This window comes from Oncorhynchus mykiss, chromosome 9, assembly GCF_057628025.1.
Source record: "Oncorhynchus mykiss isolate SJ-2025 chromosome 9, ASM5762802v1, whole genome shotgun sequence".
Taxonomy (NCBI): domain Eukaryota; kingdom Metazoa; phylum Chordata; class Actinopteri; order Salmoniformes; family Salmonidae; genus Oncorhynchus; species Oncorhynchus mykiss.
Genome location: NC_143030.1, coordinates 83,443,708 through 83,460,825, shown reverse-complemented (window position 1 = coordinate 83,460,825; position 17,118 = coordinate 83,443,708). Strand labels below are relative to the sequence as shown.

At 46.1% G+C, this 17,118-nt stretch overlaps 1 protein-coding gene across 1 annotated transcript; it reads right to left on the bottom strand.

The window, feature by feature from the left end:
- Positions 1 to 6,141: 6,141 nt before the first annotated feature.
- On the bottom strand, positions 6,142 to 16,911 carry kcna2b (potassium voltage-gated channel subfamily A member 2b). The gene is made up of 4 exons (XM_036989117.2): positions 16,533 to 16,911; positions 11,604 to 11,815; positions 10,899 to 11,142; positions 6,142 to 9,586 (listed from the first exon to the last, which is right to left on the bottom strand). The coding sequence occupies exons 2-4, from the start codon at positions 11,792 to 11,794 to the stop codon at positions 8,489 to 8,491; spliced, it is 1,533 nt and encodes a 510-aa protein (XP_036845012.1). The 5' UTR covers positions 11,795 to 11,815; positions 16,533 to 16,911; the 3' UTR covers positions 6,142 to 8,488.
- Between the last annotated feature and the right edge of the window lie 207 nt (positions 16,912 to 17,118).

Below are 17,118 nucleotides of genomic sequence, written 5' to 3'. Positions count from 1 at the left end.
TCTAATCGACCTGGCCTGTGTATCCTGGAAGGATATTGACCTCATTCCGTCAGTCGAGGATGCCTGGTCGTTCTTTATAAGTAATTTCCTCACCCCTTTCAAAAAATGTAGAACTAAGAACAGATACAGCCCTTGGTTCACTCCAGACCTGACTGCCCTTGACCAGCACAAAAACATCCTGTGTCGGACTGCAATAGCATCGAATAGTCCCCACGATATGCAACTGTTCAGGGAAGTCAGGAACCAATACACACAGTCAGTCAGGAAAGCAAAGACTAGCTATTTCAAACAGAAATTCGCATCCTGTAGCTCTAACTCCAAAAAGTTTTGGGACACTGTAAAGTCCATGGAGAATAACAGCACCTCCTCCCAGCTGCCCACTGCACTGAGGCTAGGAAACACTGTCACCAACGATAAATCTACAATAATCGAGAATTTCAATAAGCATTTGTCTACGGCTGGCCATGTTTTCCACCTGGCTACCCCAGCCAAAAGCTCCGCCCCCCCACAGCTACTTGCCTGAGCCTCCCCAGCTTCTCCTTCACCCAAATCCAGATAGCAGATGTTCTTAAAGAGCTGCAAAACCTGGACCCGTACAAATCAGCTGAGCTAGACAATCTGGACCCTCTCTTTCTAAAATTATCCGCTGCCATTGTTGCAACCCCTATTACCAGTCTGTTCATCCTCTCTTTTGTATCGTCCGAGCTTCAACACTCCGTTGCCTCCAACTGCTCTTAAACGCTAGTAAAACCAAATGCATGCTTTTCAACCGTTCGCTGGCTGCACCCGCCCGACCGACTAGCATCACTATTCTGGATGGTTCTGACCTAGAATATGTGGACAAATACCTAGGTGTCTGGCTAGACTGTAAACTCTCCTTCCAGATTCATATCAAACATCTCCAATCCAAAATCTAATTTAGAATCAGCTTCCTATTTCGCAACAAAGCCTCCTTCACTCACGCCGCCAAACTTACCCTAGTAAAACTGACTATCCTACCGATCCTCGAATTCGGCGATGTCATCTACAAAATAGCTTCTAATATTCTACTCAGCAAACTGGATGTAGTCTATCACAGTGCCAACACCTCCTTTGGCCGCCTTTTCTTCCAGTTCTCTGCTGCCAGTGACTGGAACGAAATGCAAAAATCGCTGAAGCTGGAGAATTACATTTCCCTCACCAACTTTAAACATCAGCTATCTGAGCAGCTAACCAATCGCTGCAGCTGTACATAGTCCATCTGTAAAAAGCCCACCCAATCTACCTACCTCATCCCCATATTGTTTTTATTTACTTTTCTGCTCTTTTGCACATCAGTATCACTACTTGCACATCATCATCTGCTCATCTATCACTCCAGTGTTAATCTGCTAAATTGTAATTGCCTCGCTACTATGGCCTATTTATTGCCTTACCTCCTCACACCATTTGCACACACTGGATATAGTCTTTCTTTTTTTTGTATTGTGTTATTGACTGTGCGCTTGTTTATTCCATGTGTAACTCTGTGTTGTTGTTTGTGTCGCACTGCTTTGCTTTATCTTGGCCAGGTCGCAGTTGTAAATGAGGACTTGTTCTCAACTGGCCTACCTGGTTAAATAAAGGTGAAATTAAAATAAAATACAAAACATTAGAAAGGAATACTTGTCATCACTATAGATGTTGCTTTTGAAGAATCATGCATACCATACGCCTGCTACAGGTATTATTTGAAAGGGAATGCAGCACTAGAAGAGTAGAGTAGAATAGGACCTATTGATTCAGAGCTGATGAAGGAAGCATTCTCATATAGGTTGTCCGAATATGGACACCGTGCAGGTCTACTGAGATTCAGCCTCTCCTAATATGGACACCGTGCAGGTCTACTGAGATTCAGGCTCTCCTAATATGGACACCGTGCAGGTCTACTGAGATTCAGGCTCTCCTAATATGGACACCGTGCAGGTCTACTGAGATTCAGGCTCTCCTAATATGGACACCGTGCAGGTCTACTGAGATTCAGGCTCTCCTAATATGGACACCGTGCAGGTCTACTGAGATTCAGGCTCTCCTAATATGGACACCGTGCAGGTCTACTGAGATTCAGGCTCTCCTAATATGGACACCGTGCAGGTCTACTGAGATTCAGGCTCTCCTAATATGGACACCGTGCAGGTCTACTGAGATTCAGGCTCTCCTAATATGGACACCGTGCAGGTCTACTGAGATTCAGGCTCTCCTAATATGGTCACCGTGCAGGTCTTCTGAGATTCAGGCTCTCCTAATATGGACACCGTGCAGGTCTACTGAGATTCAGGCTCTCCTATTATGGACACCGTGCAGGTCTACTGAGATTCAGGCTCTCCTAATATGGACACCGTGCAGGTCTACTGAGATTCAGGCTCTCCTAATATGGACACCGTGCAGGTCTACCGAGATTCAGGCTCTCCTAATATGGACACCGTGCAGGTCTACTGAGATTCAGGCCCTCCTAATATGGACACCGTGCAGGTCTACTGAGATTCAGGCCCTCCTAATATGGACACCGTGCAGGTCTACTGAGATTCAGGCTCTCCTAATATGGACACCGTGCAGTTCTACTGAGATTCAGGCTCTCCTAATATGGACATCATAAAGCTCCCATCACATATTCTCAGGTATTAAAGAAGAGTTAGTTGTTTAGTAACAAAACTGATGTGTGTGCAAATATGGGGCAAAACAGACAAGGTTGACTTAGACTTTTGACAAACTAGATTTTGTCACCAAATGTTTATTGAAAACAAATACATTTGCACAATGAGCACTTGTCTCTCAAATACATGGTTACAGTTGTTGGTTAGCTAGCTAGCAATTTTTTTGCCATATTAGCATAGACATGACATCAGTCAAAACAAGACATAGGTTCAATAACAAGATACAACGAGCTGAAATGAGCCCCCTAGAATTCCCCACATGGAAGATTCTTGTCAACGTTGCTAGCTATCTGACTGTCCAGAAATCACAACAAGGCATACCTCATGGAAACATCGTTGTGAGCTCGCCAGCCAACCCATCTATGGATATATATCAGTTAAATGGGCAAAATGCACCAAGGAATTGATCAATAATGTTTAGTGTGAATACAAAACAACTAAAGTACACTTTTAATCTCTAATAGAATGCAACATTACAAAGGCATCCCGAACGACAGCCTATTCATATAGTGCATGTAGTGAGTGCACTATTGTGGGCTCCCCATGGCCTGTGGTCTAAAGTAGTACACTATTATACAGAATAGGGTGTCATTTGGGATGCAGCGATACTGTCACTTCAGAAACGTTGGTGCTTTTTGTCATTACATTTGGGAAATATGGCAGGTAGCTTTCCGAGGAAATAATCAATGATTGTTACGACCACAGATTGTTTACTGGTTATATAAACTTGAGTAATGGAGGAGTGTATAGCGACACCGAAATCAAATGATCTGGGCCTGTAGGTAACTAATGTCACCGAACAACCTATTTAAACTAATCGCTCATTTATTTAACTCGCTAACAAGTGCATCCAACGATTAAGATCCTGTCCTGGTTTGATTCTACATAGAGCTGACGTTGTTCGCTAACAATTAGCTTACATAACAGAGCAGGCTTTGCTAGCGCTACCATTTGACTAACTAAATGCTAAAGGTTGGCATAATAATATAACACAAACCTAACACAAGCTGATAGCCTACCACAAGCTGATAGCCCAACGCAAGCTGATAGCCCGTAACAAGCTGATAGCCTACCACAAGCTGATAGCCTACCACAAGCTGATAGCCCGTAACAAGCTGATAGCCTACCACAAGCTGATAGCCTACCACAAGCTGATAGCCTACCACAAGCTGATAGCCCGTAACAAGCTGATAGCCTGTAACAAGCTGATAGCCTACCACAAGCTGATAGCCCAACGCAAGCTGATAGCCCGTAACAAGCTGATAGCCTGTAACAAGCTGATAGCCTACCACAAGCTGATAGCCCGTAACAAGCTGATAGCCTGTAATAAGCTGATAGCCCGTAACAAGCTGATAGCCTAACGCAAGCTGATAGCCTAACGCTGTCCAGCAATAAAATAACCAAATCTGTGCTACATCAGCTGTTTTAGTCCCTATATCAGCTGTTTTAGTCCCTATATAAGCTGTTTTAGTCCCTATATCAGCTGTTTTAGTCCATTTATCAGCTGTTTTAGTCCCTATATCAGCTGTTTTAGTCCATATATCAGCTGTTTTTGTCCATTTATCAGCTGTTTTAGTCCCTATATCAGCTGTTTTAGTCTCTATATCAGCTGTTTTAGTCCATTTATCAGCTGTTTTAGTCCCTATATCAGCTGTTTTAGTCCCTATATCAGCTGTTTTAGTCAATTTATCAGCTGTTTTAGTCCATTTATCAGCTGTTTTAGTCCACTTATCAGCTGTTTTAGTCCATTTATCAGCTGTTTTAGTCCCTATATCAGCTGTTTTAGTCCCTACATCAGCTGTTCTAGTCCCTACATCAGCTGTTTTAGTCCATTTATCAGCTGTTTTAGTCCATTTATCAGGTGTTTTAGTCCCTATATCAGCTGTTTTAGTCCCTACATCAGCTGTTCGAGTCCCTACATCAGCTGTTTTAGTCCATTTATCAGCTGTTTTAGTCCACTTATCAGCTGTTTTAGTCCATTTATCAGCTGTTTTAGTCCCTACATCAGCTGTTTTAGTCCATTTATCAGCTGTTTTAGTCCCCAGATCAGCTGTTTTAGTCCCCAGATCAGCTGTTTTAGTCCATTTATCAGCTGTTTTAGTCCCTATATCAGCTGTTTTAGTCCATATATCAGCTGTTTTAGTCCCAGAGTTGATGACAGAAAACATCAAACAGATGTCATTACGAACCCCATGTGTATGTCCCAAAATACACCCTGTTTCCTATACAGTGCATAGGGGCACAGGTGAAAAATACACCATGTTTCCTATACAGTGCATAGGGGCACAGGTTAAAAGTGGTACACTATAGAGGGAAAATTATGCCATTTGGAACACCCCACAGCGGGTTAGTGCTTCTAGAACTAGTGCTTGGTCCAGTAGACAGAACACAGAGGTCCGTCACCAACATGGAATGTTATGAAGTAGAGAAGAAGACAGGACAGCTACCACTATCACTGGGCAGTGGAGCAGCCATCACTATCACTGGGCAGTGGAGCAGCCATCACTATCACTGGGCAGTGGAGCAGCCATCACTATCACTGGGCAGTGGAGCAGCCATCACTATCACTGGGCAGTGGAGCAGAACTGAACAGTATTATTTTAAGTGTCAGACGGGGAAGATAGGGAGGGAGGGAGAGGGAGGGAGAGAGAGGGAGGAAGAGAGAGGGAGGGAGAAAGAGGGAGAGGTAAGGAGAGAGAGGGAGGGAGAGGGATAGAGGGAGAGAGAGAGGGAGAGGGAAAGAGAGTGAGAGAGGGAGGGAGAGGGAGAGAGGGAGAGAGAGAGGGAGAGAGAGGGAGAGGGAAAGAGAGTGAGAGAGGGAGGGAGAGAGAGGGAGAGGGAAGGAGAGAGAGGGAGGGAGAGGGAGAGAGAGAGGGAGAGAGAGAGGGAGCGAGAGGGAGAGGGAAGGAGAGAGAGGGAGTGGGAGGGAGAGAGAGAGAGAGGGAGGGAGGGAGAGGGAGAGGGAAGGAGAGAGAGGGAGGGAGAGGGAGGGAGAGGGAAGGAGAGAGAGGGAGGGAGAGGGAAGGAGAGAGAGGGAGGGAGAGAGAGAGGGAGACAGAGGGAGGGAGAGAGGGGGAGGGAGAGGGAGAGGGAAGGAGAGAGGGAGAGTGAGAGGGAAGGAGAGAGAGGGAGGGAGATGGAGAGGGAGGGAGAGAGAGAGAGAGAGTGAGAGAGAGAGAGAGAGAGAGAGGGAGGATGCGGTGGAGATATGGAGGTATGAGGGAAAAACATAGGCAGTAGTAGTAACCCTTATAGGAAGACATTTAAGTTTCTTGTTCTTCAGTTTGGGCCTCTCTCTCCCACCCAGAACAGATGGGATCTGGACCCACCGCAAGCCAAAAACACACATTCAGACCCGCACCGCAGGGATATAAAAATAAATAACGACCAATAATATGTACACACATGAATAAATACATTCACTCTGCTCTAAGAGACCCCCCCCCCCCCCCCCCCACCACCACCACCACTTTGCAGCCAGCCCTCTATCAAGGACTCAGCTAGAGAGAGACAGAGGAGAGGTGGGGGTAGTTTACATCCAAGGACTCAGCTAAAGAGAGACAGAGGAGAGGTGGGGGTAGTTTACATCCAAGGACTCAGCTAAAGAGAGACAGAGGAGAGGTGGGGGTAGTTTACATCCAAGGACTCAGCTAGAGAGAGACAGAGGAGAGGTGGGGGTAGTTTACATCCAAAGACTCAGCTAAAGAGAGACAGAGGAGAGGTGGGCGTAGTTTACATCCAAGGACTCAGCTAAAGAGAGACAGAGGAGAGGTGGGGGTAGTTTACATCCAAGGACTCAGCTAAAGAGAGACAGAGGAGAGGTGGGGGTAGTTTACATCCAAGGACTCAGCTAAAGAGAGACAGAGGAGAGGTGGGGGTAGTTTACATCCAAGGACTCAGCTAAAGAGAGACAGAGGAGAGGTGGGCGTAGTTTACATCCAAGGACTCAGCTAAAGAGAGACAGAGGAGAGGTGGGCGTAGTTTACATCCAAGGACTCAGCTAAAGAGAGACAGAGGAGAGGTGGGGGTAGTTTACATCCAAGGACTCAGCTAGAGAGAGACAGAGGAGAGGTGGGGGTAGTTTACATCCAAGGACTCAGCTAGAGAGAGACAGAGGAGAGGTGGGGGTAGTTTACATCCAAGGACTCAGCTAAAGAGAGACAGAGGAGAGGTGGGGGTAGTTTACATCCAAGGACTCAGCTAGAGAGAGACAGAGGAGAGGTGGGGGTAGTTTACATCCAAGGACTCAGCTAAAGAGAGACAGAGGAGAGGTGGGGGTAGTTTACATCCAAGGACTCAGCTAAAGAGAGACAGAGGAGAGGTGGGGGTAGTTTACATCCAAGGACTCAGCTAGAGAGAGACAGAGGAGAGGTGGGCGTAGTTTACATCCAAGGACTCAGCTAAAGAGACAGAGGAGAGGTGGGGGTAGTTTACATCCATATCCACTGCCATGGAGTTTCTGAAGACACATGAAATGAAAGAGTCGGTTCCTAGGTTGAAGTACTGCAATGGGCTGGCAGGGACTGCTAGAAATAGAGCCCAGAGAGCTGACAGGGCACACATTAAGCACATTGATGAAATACCTCTTACATTCTTCTGAGGTGAAATAACGTCCACATAGTTGAGGTTCAGGGGTACGGGGTAGGAGAGAGGTTCAGGGGTACGGGATGGGAGAGAGGTTCAGGGGTACGGGATGGGAGAGAGGTTCAGGGGTACGGGATGGGAGAGAGGTTCAGGGGTACGGGTGGGAGAGAGGTTCAGGGGTACGGGTGGGAGAGAGGTTCAGGGGTACGGGGTAGGAGAGAGGTTCAGGGGTACGGGATGGGAGAGAGGTTCAGGGGTACGGGTGGGAGAGAGGTTCAGAGATTATTGGGGTGGGAGCGAGGTTCAGGGGGTACGGGGTGGAAGAGAGATTCAGGGGGTACGGGGTGGGAGAGAGGTTCAGAGATTAATGGGGTGGGAGAGAGGTTCAGGGGTACGGGGTGGGAGAGAGGTTCAGGGGTACGGGTGGGAGAGAGGTTCAGAGATTAATGGGGTGGGAGAGAGGTTCAGAGATTAATGGGGTGGGAGAGAGGTTCAGAGATTAATGGGGTGGGAGAGAGGTTCAGGGGTATGGGTGGGAGAGAGGTTCAGGGGTACGGGTGGGAGAGAGGTTCAGAGATTAATGGGGTGGGAGAGAGGTTCAGGGGTACGTGGTGGGAAGAGGAAGTTAAGAAGCTCCTATAGGCTGGCAGTTAGAGCTAAGTAGTTATAAGATGAGACGCTGATCTGAGGTCAGTTTTGCAGTATATCTCCTACTGGTTACGGCTAGGATTTGTTCAGGGCAGGCTGATGCTAGATCTGTGCTGACGGTACCAGCGGGCAGTTTGAGCAGAGTGTGGAACAAGATAAGGGTGTGGTCTCGTTTTCCTGTCAGTGTGTTTATATAGTCTAGTACCAGTGGGCAGTTTGGCTACTATTGGACTACTGCAGCGAGCAGAGCTGAGCCTATAGACGACTACTGGACAGCTGAACAGTGACAAAGCCCAGACTAACGCCATGCAGTCACCGAACGGACGGTTCAACTCCCAACAGGAGAAGGAAGGGCAAGGGGTTGAGTTAGGAACAGATCTGTTTTGGGGGGGATGAGATGCCGGATCTCTGCTCTTACCAGAGTTTATGTGATCCATTCTGTACTCCCACAGTAGGGACTCCAAGCCTTTTCAACATCAGAGAGGAAGGGTTTTTCCTCATTCTTCTCCCCACTCTACTCTTTCCTTCCAGTCCCCCTGCACCTCTACAGCCAAGGAAGTCACTGTGGTAACGCCTGAAGGAGGCTATACATCCGTTCTCATCTTGGTGACGTTGACGTAGTTGGTGTTAGCCAATGTGTTAGAATTAGCTTGCTGATTTGCATTAGCCAACAGGGTGCAGTTTCCTGTCTTGAGGCTCTCTGCTCTGAAGTCCTCAGTGCTGTGGTTCAGTGCAGCTTCCTGTATCTCCATGTAGTCCGACTTACTGAGGGTGGAACCACTCCCGCTGCGGCCGCTCTTCTTCAGGTCCTCGGCTGAGTCGGCCTTGGGGGCAACGGGAGTGTTCAGGTACTGCGCTTGCTCCTCGCCCTCCGTCTCCCGGTGGTAGAAGTAGTTGAAGTTGGACACGATGACGGGGACGGGCAGGGCGATGGTCAGCACGCCGGCGATGGCGCAGAGCGATCCCACGATCTTCCCGCCGATGGTGGTGGGCACCATGTCGCCGTAGCCCACGGTGGTCATGGAAACCACGGCCCACCAGAAGGCTTCTGGGATGCTGCTGAACTGGGAGTCCGCCTCGTCGGCCTCGGCGAAGTAGACAGCGCTGGAGAAGAGGATGACTCCGATGAAGAGGAAGAAGATGAGAAGGCCAAGCTCCCGCATGCTGGCCTTCAGTGTCTGGCCCAGGATCTGGAGCCCCTTGGAGTGTCTGGACAGCTTGAAGATCCTGAACACCCTGACCAGCCGGATGACCCTGAGGATGGCCAGGGACATGGCCTGCTGCCCAGCCTGCCCGTCCTCCGGTTTCTCTGCCAGCTCTGTGCCCAACGTGATGAAATATGGAATAATCGCCACAATATCGATGATATTCATAATGTTACCGAAGAACCCGGCTTTACTAGGACACGCGAAGAAGCGGACGAGAAACTCAAAGGAGAACCAGATGATGCAGAGCGTCTCCAGGATGAAGAAGGGATCAGTGAAGTAGGAAGAGGTGTAGGAAGAGGTGGAGTTGTTGAAGGGCTGGAACACCTTGTTGCCATCGTCCTCTTCGTCGTTCCGGAACACGGGGAGTGTCTCCAGGCAGAAGGACACGATAGAGATCAGGATCACCATGACGCTGATGATGGCGATGATACGGGCCGCGCCGGAACTCTCGGGATACTCAAACAGCAGCCACACCTGTTAAAGGTAAAAGGTCAATGTTTTTATTCATAAAATGATACAGCAGACAGCAAATAGTCTCTGAGATGTACTTGATGTTAACAGTTTAGGTTAACTAGACAATGTGCCACTACAATGTGTGACATAAACCTTAACTAGTCCTGATGGACATGAACCTTAACTAGTCCTGATGGACATGAACCTTAACTAGTCCTGATGGACATGAACCTTAACTAGTCCTGATGGACATGAACCTTAACTAGTCCTGATGGACATGAACCTTAACTAGTCCTGATGGACATGAACCTTAACTAGTCCTGATGGACATGAACCTTAACTAGTCCTGATGGACATGAACCTTAACTAGTCCTGATGGACATGAACCTTAACTAGTCCTGATGGACATGAACCTTAACTAGTCCTGATGGACATGAACCTTAACTAGTCCTGATGGACATGAACCTTAACTAGTCCTAATGGACATGAACCTTAACTAGTCCTGATGGACATGAACCTTAACTAGTCCTGATGGACATGAACCTTAACTAGTCCTGATGGACATGAACCTTAACTAGTCCTGATGGACATGAACCTTAACTAGTCCTGATGGACATGAACCTTAACTAGTCCTGATGGACATGAACCTTAACTAGTCCTGATGGACATGAACATTAACTAGTCCTGATGGACATGAACCTTAACTTGTCCTGATGGACATGAACCTTAACTTGTCCTGATGGACATGAACCTTAACTAGTCCTGATGGACATGAACCTTAACTAGTCCTAATGGACATGAACCTTAACTAGTCCTGATGGACATGAACCTTAACTAGTCCTGATGGACATGAACCTTAACTAGTCCTGGTGGACATGAACCTTAACTAGTCCTGATGCCACTATTTATTTATTCAGTTCCCGTTCGGGTCTCTTCTGTCCACCTTGACCACTGTTCCGCAGCACTGTTCCGCAGCACTGTTCCCGCAGCACTGTTCCGCAGCACTGTTCCGCAGCACTGTTCCCGCAGCACTGTTCCCGCAGCACTGTTCCGCAGCACTGTTCCGCAGCACTGTTCCGCAGCACTGACAGCTGTGTTGAAATGACTACTGGGCTGGAGTTTCCAACCTTCAAATTCATCATTTGTTTTGATTCACTGGTTTCAACTGGACGCAACCACGTTTCAGATGAGTTGGGGAGGGAGGTTCAGGGGTACGGGTGGGAGGAGCAATCAAGAAGCAACTCAGTTGCAAGCAGCTAAAATTACTTTTCTAATTGTAACTGCAGCCTGAAAATAAAAACACAAACAAAAAACATACGTCATTAGAATGTACCTGTCTCTGGAACTCGTTCTCTGGAAGAGGTCGCTCTTCCTCCTTGATGAAGCCCTCATCCTCCCTGAAGATCTCGATGGCCTCCTCTCCCAGCTCGTAGAAGCGGATCTCCTCAGAGAAGATGTCTAGAGTGACGTTCACCGGCCGACGCAGCCTCCCGCCTGACTGGTAGTAGTAGAGGATGGCGTCAAAGCTGGGCCGGTTCCTGTCGAAGAAATACTCGTTCCTCAGAGGGTCAAAGTACCTGGAGAAAGAGAGGGGGGGGGGGGGGGTAGTAATACTTAATGCAGTAATACTTAAACACAGAGACAGACAGACCTGGATAAAGAGAGGGGGGGGGGGGGGGTGTTGAATGATGTTCTAATACTTTATAGATTGTATTGCTGAAGTATTACAGATTACGACATAGAAATGGAAAGGTAATTTCGGATTGAGCCAAAATGTTCAGTGTTTACTGTGAACGCAGTCTCCACTAACAACAGGAACATTGCTTTTAAATTTCAATCACGCTGTAACACTGAATTTATGCTCTTCTTGGAGTTAACATACAGAATAACCAATATTACTAAAGTACTACAGTCACCTCATTCTCTTCTTGGAGTTAACATACAGAATAACCAATATTACTAAAGTACTACAGTTACCTCATTCTCTTCTAGGAGTTAACATACAGTATAACCAATATTACTAAAGTACTTTAGTTACCTCATTCTCTTCTTGGGGTCCCCCAGCAGGGTCTCAGGGAACTGGGAGAGGGTCTTCAGTTGAGTCTCGAAGCGCAGCCCAGAGATGTTGACGACCACGCGCTCACAGCACTCGTAGTCCGGTTCTGGTTCGTACGGGTCACCGGGATGGGCCGCCGCCTCGTCCCCCAGGTCACCCGTAGCAACCGTCATGGTGGAGGAAGAGGGCGGAGCCTGCAGCGTTAAGACAGGGAGAGGGAGGGGGCAGAAGGGATGATAGGTTGGGATGATATGGTGATAGGATAAAATGACAGGTTAATAGGATAGGATGATAGGATGATAAGATATATATGATATGATGATAGGATGATAGGATAGGATGATAGGATATGATGATAGGATGATAGGATAGGATGATAAGATAAGATGATGGGATTGGATGATACAATAGGATGATAAGGATTTGATGATATGATGATAGGATGATAAGATAGGATTATATGATATGAGGATAGGATGATAGGATTGGATGATAGGATATGATGGTAGGATTGGATGATAGGATAGGATGATAGGATTTGATGATAGGATGATAAGATATGATGATATGATATGATAGGATGATAGGATATGATGATAGGATGATAGGATAGGATGATGGGATTGGATGATAAAATAGGATGATAAGGATTTGATGATAGGATGATAAAATAGGATGATATGATATGATGATATGATAGAATGATAGGATATGAGGATAGGATGATAGGATTGGATTATAGGATGATAGGATTTGATGATAGAATGATACGATTTAATGATAAGATATGATGGTATTGGATGATAAAATAGGATGATAAGGATTTGATGATAAAATAGGATGATAAGGATTTGATGATATGATGATAGGATGATAAAATAGGATTATAGGATATGATGATAGGATGATAGGATTGGATGATAGGATAGGATGATAAGATAGGATGATGGGATTGGATGATCAAATAGGATGATAAGGATTTGATGATATGATGATAGGATGATAAAATAGGATTATAGGATATGATGATAGGATGATAGCATTGGATGATAGGATAGGATGATAGGATTTGATGATAGGATGATAGGATTTGATGATAGGATAGGATGATAGCATTGGATGATAGGATACGATAAGATTTGATGATAGGATAGGATGATATGATTTGATGATAGGATTTGATGATAGGATGATAGGATAGGATGATAGGATTTGATGATTTGATGATAGGATGATAGGATTTGATGATTTGATGATAGGATGATAGGATTTGATGATAAAACAGGATAAGATAATAGGATGGTTAGATATGAAAAATTGACAAACACAACATAAAAACGATGAATCACGTCACTTCAAACAGGGCTGGTTTCCCGGACACGAATTACACCTATTCCTGGACTGAAAAGCACTTTACACAGACACGCTCCATGTTATGTTATTAGATGTTTTTGGGGATCGTCTCTACATTATGAATAATGTGACGACGCCATCCTGTCTGCTTGTATTAAGTGATTACTGGTAATGAGTTCTCTTTCATACGAGCCACTGATCAATAGCATCCCCAGTCAGACCGGATCATCTCTCTTATAGGCCAGTTAGACCACCAGGATAACCTGATTAGACGCTGAGAGCTCCATCCATTCCATACAATCTCTACGTGATAGATACACTTTGCCTGCGTCCTGAAATGGCACCCTATTCCCTATATAGTGCACTACTTTTGACCAGGGCCCATAGGGTAGGGCCAATAGGGTATAACCCTGGTCAAAAGTAGTGGACTAGGGAATAGGGTGCCATTTGGGTTGCAAACATACATTAGTCTCCAATTACCACATCAATCCAAGGTCAAGCTCTGAGATGGTTCTCTAAATGCTGCAGAGAGGGAAGCATGCAGTTGTTGATGTGTCCATCCTCAATGGCACCCTATTTCCCACCTAGTGCACTACTTCTGACAACAGCCAATATGGGCCCTGGTCAAAAGTAGTGCACTATATAGGGAATGGGGTGCCATTTGGGACAAACTTGCTGTCTATTTTCCATAATGGGGAGCAGATTGGTAATATTTGATCTGTTAAAGGACTGTCTGTAGCAACCCGAGAGGAGCTGGGTCTGCATTATTGAAGAAGTCTGAATGAAATATTAAATCAGAGACAAATTGGTTCAGAATTATCCTCGACAGTTATGAATCACAGGCTGACACACTAATATTATATTACCAAGACTTTACCAGTGTCACGGCCGTCAGAGTGGTGAGCTTACATTTTCCTTTTATTTTAATAAATGGCGCCAACAAAACAACAAACACGAAACAACCGTGAAGCTTAACAGGGCTATAGTGCCACAAACAAAGACAACTACCCACACTGAAAGGAGGGAAAAAAGGGCTGCCTAAGTATGATTCCCAATCAGAGACAACGATAGACAGCTGTCCCTGATTGAGAACCATACCCAGCCAGAACATAGAACTAAAGAAACCTAGAAAACAAAACCTAGAATGCCCACCCCACATCACACCCAGACCAAACCAAATAGAGAAATAAAACGTCTCTCTATGGTCAGGGCGTGACATCCAGTTTAAATACACAATAATATACAAATAAATACACGTTCGTAATAAAATCACAATATCACATGAAATACACATATGCTAGACATGTATAAATCACAGGCTGACATACACACCAGTATCATATCACCACCTGACATACACACCGGTATGACATCACCACCTGAAATACACACCAGTAACACATCACCACCTGAAATACACACCAGTATCACATCACCACCTGAAGTACACACCAGTATCACATCACCACCTGAAATACACACCAGTATCACATCACCACCTGAAATACACACCAGTATCACATCACCACCTGACATACACACCAGTATCACATCACCACCTGAAGTACACACCAGTATCACATCACCACCTGAAATACACACCAGTATCACATCACCACCTGAAATACACACCAGTATCACATCACCACCTGACATACACACCAGTATCACATCACCACCTGTAATACACACCAGTATCACATCACCACCTGTAATACACACCAGTATCACATCACCACCTGAAATAATCACCAGTATCACATCACCACCTGAAATACACACCAGTATCACATCACCACCTGAAATACACACCAGTATCACATCACCACCTGAAATACACACCAGTATCACATCACCACCTGAAATACACACCAGTATCACATCACCACCTGAAATACACACCAGTATCACATCACCACCTGAAATACACACCAGTATCACATCATCACCTGTAATACACACCGGTAAGACACCCACGGTAACGATGGAGCCTGACTGCTGACAGACGGCTATGTATCACATTTACCCCGGGTCTGCGTCTATCGGGAGGGGGAGGGCTGTCTACCTTGGAGCCCTCGCCACCTAGCTTCTCAGCCTGTGCTGTCTCTGCTCAGACACCGGTTGGTACCCGTTCTGTAGGTGAAGGGGTGACGGTGTTGGTGCGCAGGGAGGGACACTTTTCATAAAGAGAGCACTTCTTAAAATATGGCTCAGAGATGCAGGGATCAGCAGAATGAGACACCCCCTCTTACACCCGTTCTCCCTGTCCTGTAGAACACAATGAGGCTGCCTTGAACAGCATTTAAGGTAATGTAGCTAGTCCTGTAGAACATCATGATGCTGCCTTGAACAGCATTAAGGTAATGTAGCTAGTCCTGTAGAACATCATGATGCTGCCTTGAACAGCATTAAGGTAATGTAGCTAGTCCTGTAGAACATCATGATGCTGCCTTGAACAGCATTAAGGTAATGTAGCTAGTCCTGTAGAACATCATGATGCTGCCTTGAACAGCATTAAGGTAAGGTAGCTAGTCCTGTAGAACATCATGATGCTGCCTTGAACAGCGGTAAGGTAATGTAGCTAGTCCTGTAGAACACCATGACGCTGCCTTGAACAGCATTAAGGTAATGTAGCTAGTCCTGTAGAACATCATGATGCTGCCTTGAACAGCATTAAGGTAATGTAGCTAGTCCTGTAGAACATCATGATGCTGCCTTGAACAGCATTAAGGTAATGTAGCTAGTCCTTCAGCGAATTACTGTGAAGACACAGGGCAGGGTAGTGGCGGCCCGGCAGGTAACTATATCGTTTATGATCATAGATCCATGCATAAAGACAGAAGGACGTGGAAGATGTTTGTGTTGGTGTGTCAAACAGTGTTCCTTACCGAAGGTTGTTATTTTACCATGTGGTCACAAAATGATATGGCATTTGTTTGGCTATCTTCAGCACCACTATTACCACATCTATCTGATGGGGAAGAGCCATTGATACACAAAGTAATGATGATAGTAATAACAGGATCCATTTCAGTCTGAATTTCATAATCCGTGGAATAACACAGTCCTTTCATGTTCTCTGTTAGTGTTTTCAGTAGGGATGAAAACATCAGAGCTATATTATATATGTGATGAGAGACACACACCTGTTCGTCCAAGTGCAGGCAACTATCAAGCCTCATCATCATCACCATCATCATCACCGTTACTATTATCATCATCACCATACAGTCGTCTGTCTTGCTGACCGTGTTCAGTGTGTTTGTCTCTCTATTAGCAGCAGAGAAACCTACAAACCAGGCTAGAACCAGGCTAGAACCAGTCAGTGCCCGTTAGGAGCGGCAGGTGTCTCTGACAACATGCTCTACTGCCGCGGCACCTCTCTCTCTCCGGGGCGGTTCATCATATCAGATAGACAGGCAGAACACAGCAGGCTCCATGCACTATGCTCATAGCAGCTCACAGCAGCTGCCGATTCAGTCATAATCAGCCTAGTTAGTCGAGCTCGCCGCTCTCTAGGCATTCAGCATTCAGAGAGAGAAGATATGCAGCAATCACCCTGATGCCGCTCTCCCTGCCGCGGTGCTCCGCCTCGATGCTCTCTCGGCTGGTGAAGGGTTGATACTGGGGACCCGCCGCGATGCTCTCTCCGCTGTGATTGATGCTGGGGTCCTGACTCGTCTCCTCCTCATAAACACTGAAAATGTATCCTTAATTGTTGCTCTCCGCCCTTTCTCTCCGGAGCTCGCTACAAGTTAAACAGACACGATGTATCTAATGTAACCCCGTCCCCTGACTGTCTGTCTGTTTCTCTCTCTCTCTCTCTCTCTCTCTCTCTCTCTCTCTGTTTCTCTCATGTCTCTCACAATTCGCCACCATTCAGCTGGTTGGCGCTAAAACGCACAGGCTGCAGTTGGACATTGTCGCGCATACAAAGAGCCGTTCCGTTCCCCTCTCTGCTCTCCGCCACTCCTCGAGATTCACATTAAAGGGGAAGCGTCGCATGAATAGGCAGAAACGGTTCCCCCCGAGTTATTATTGGAATTTGTAAAAATGTCTATCCTGCATCGTCAACTAGTTGAACTAAAGTTAATGCTGTTTCTAAGAGAGACGCCTCCATGGCACGATGACCTGTATATGGTAA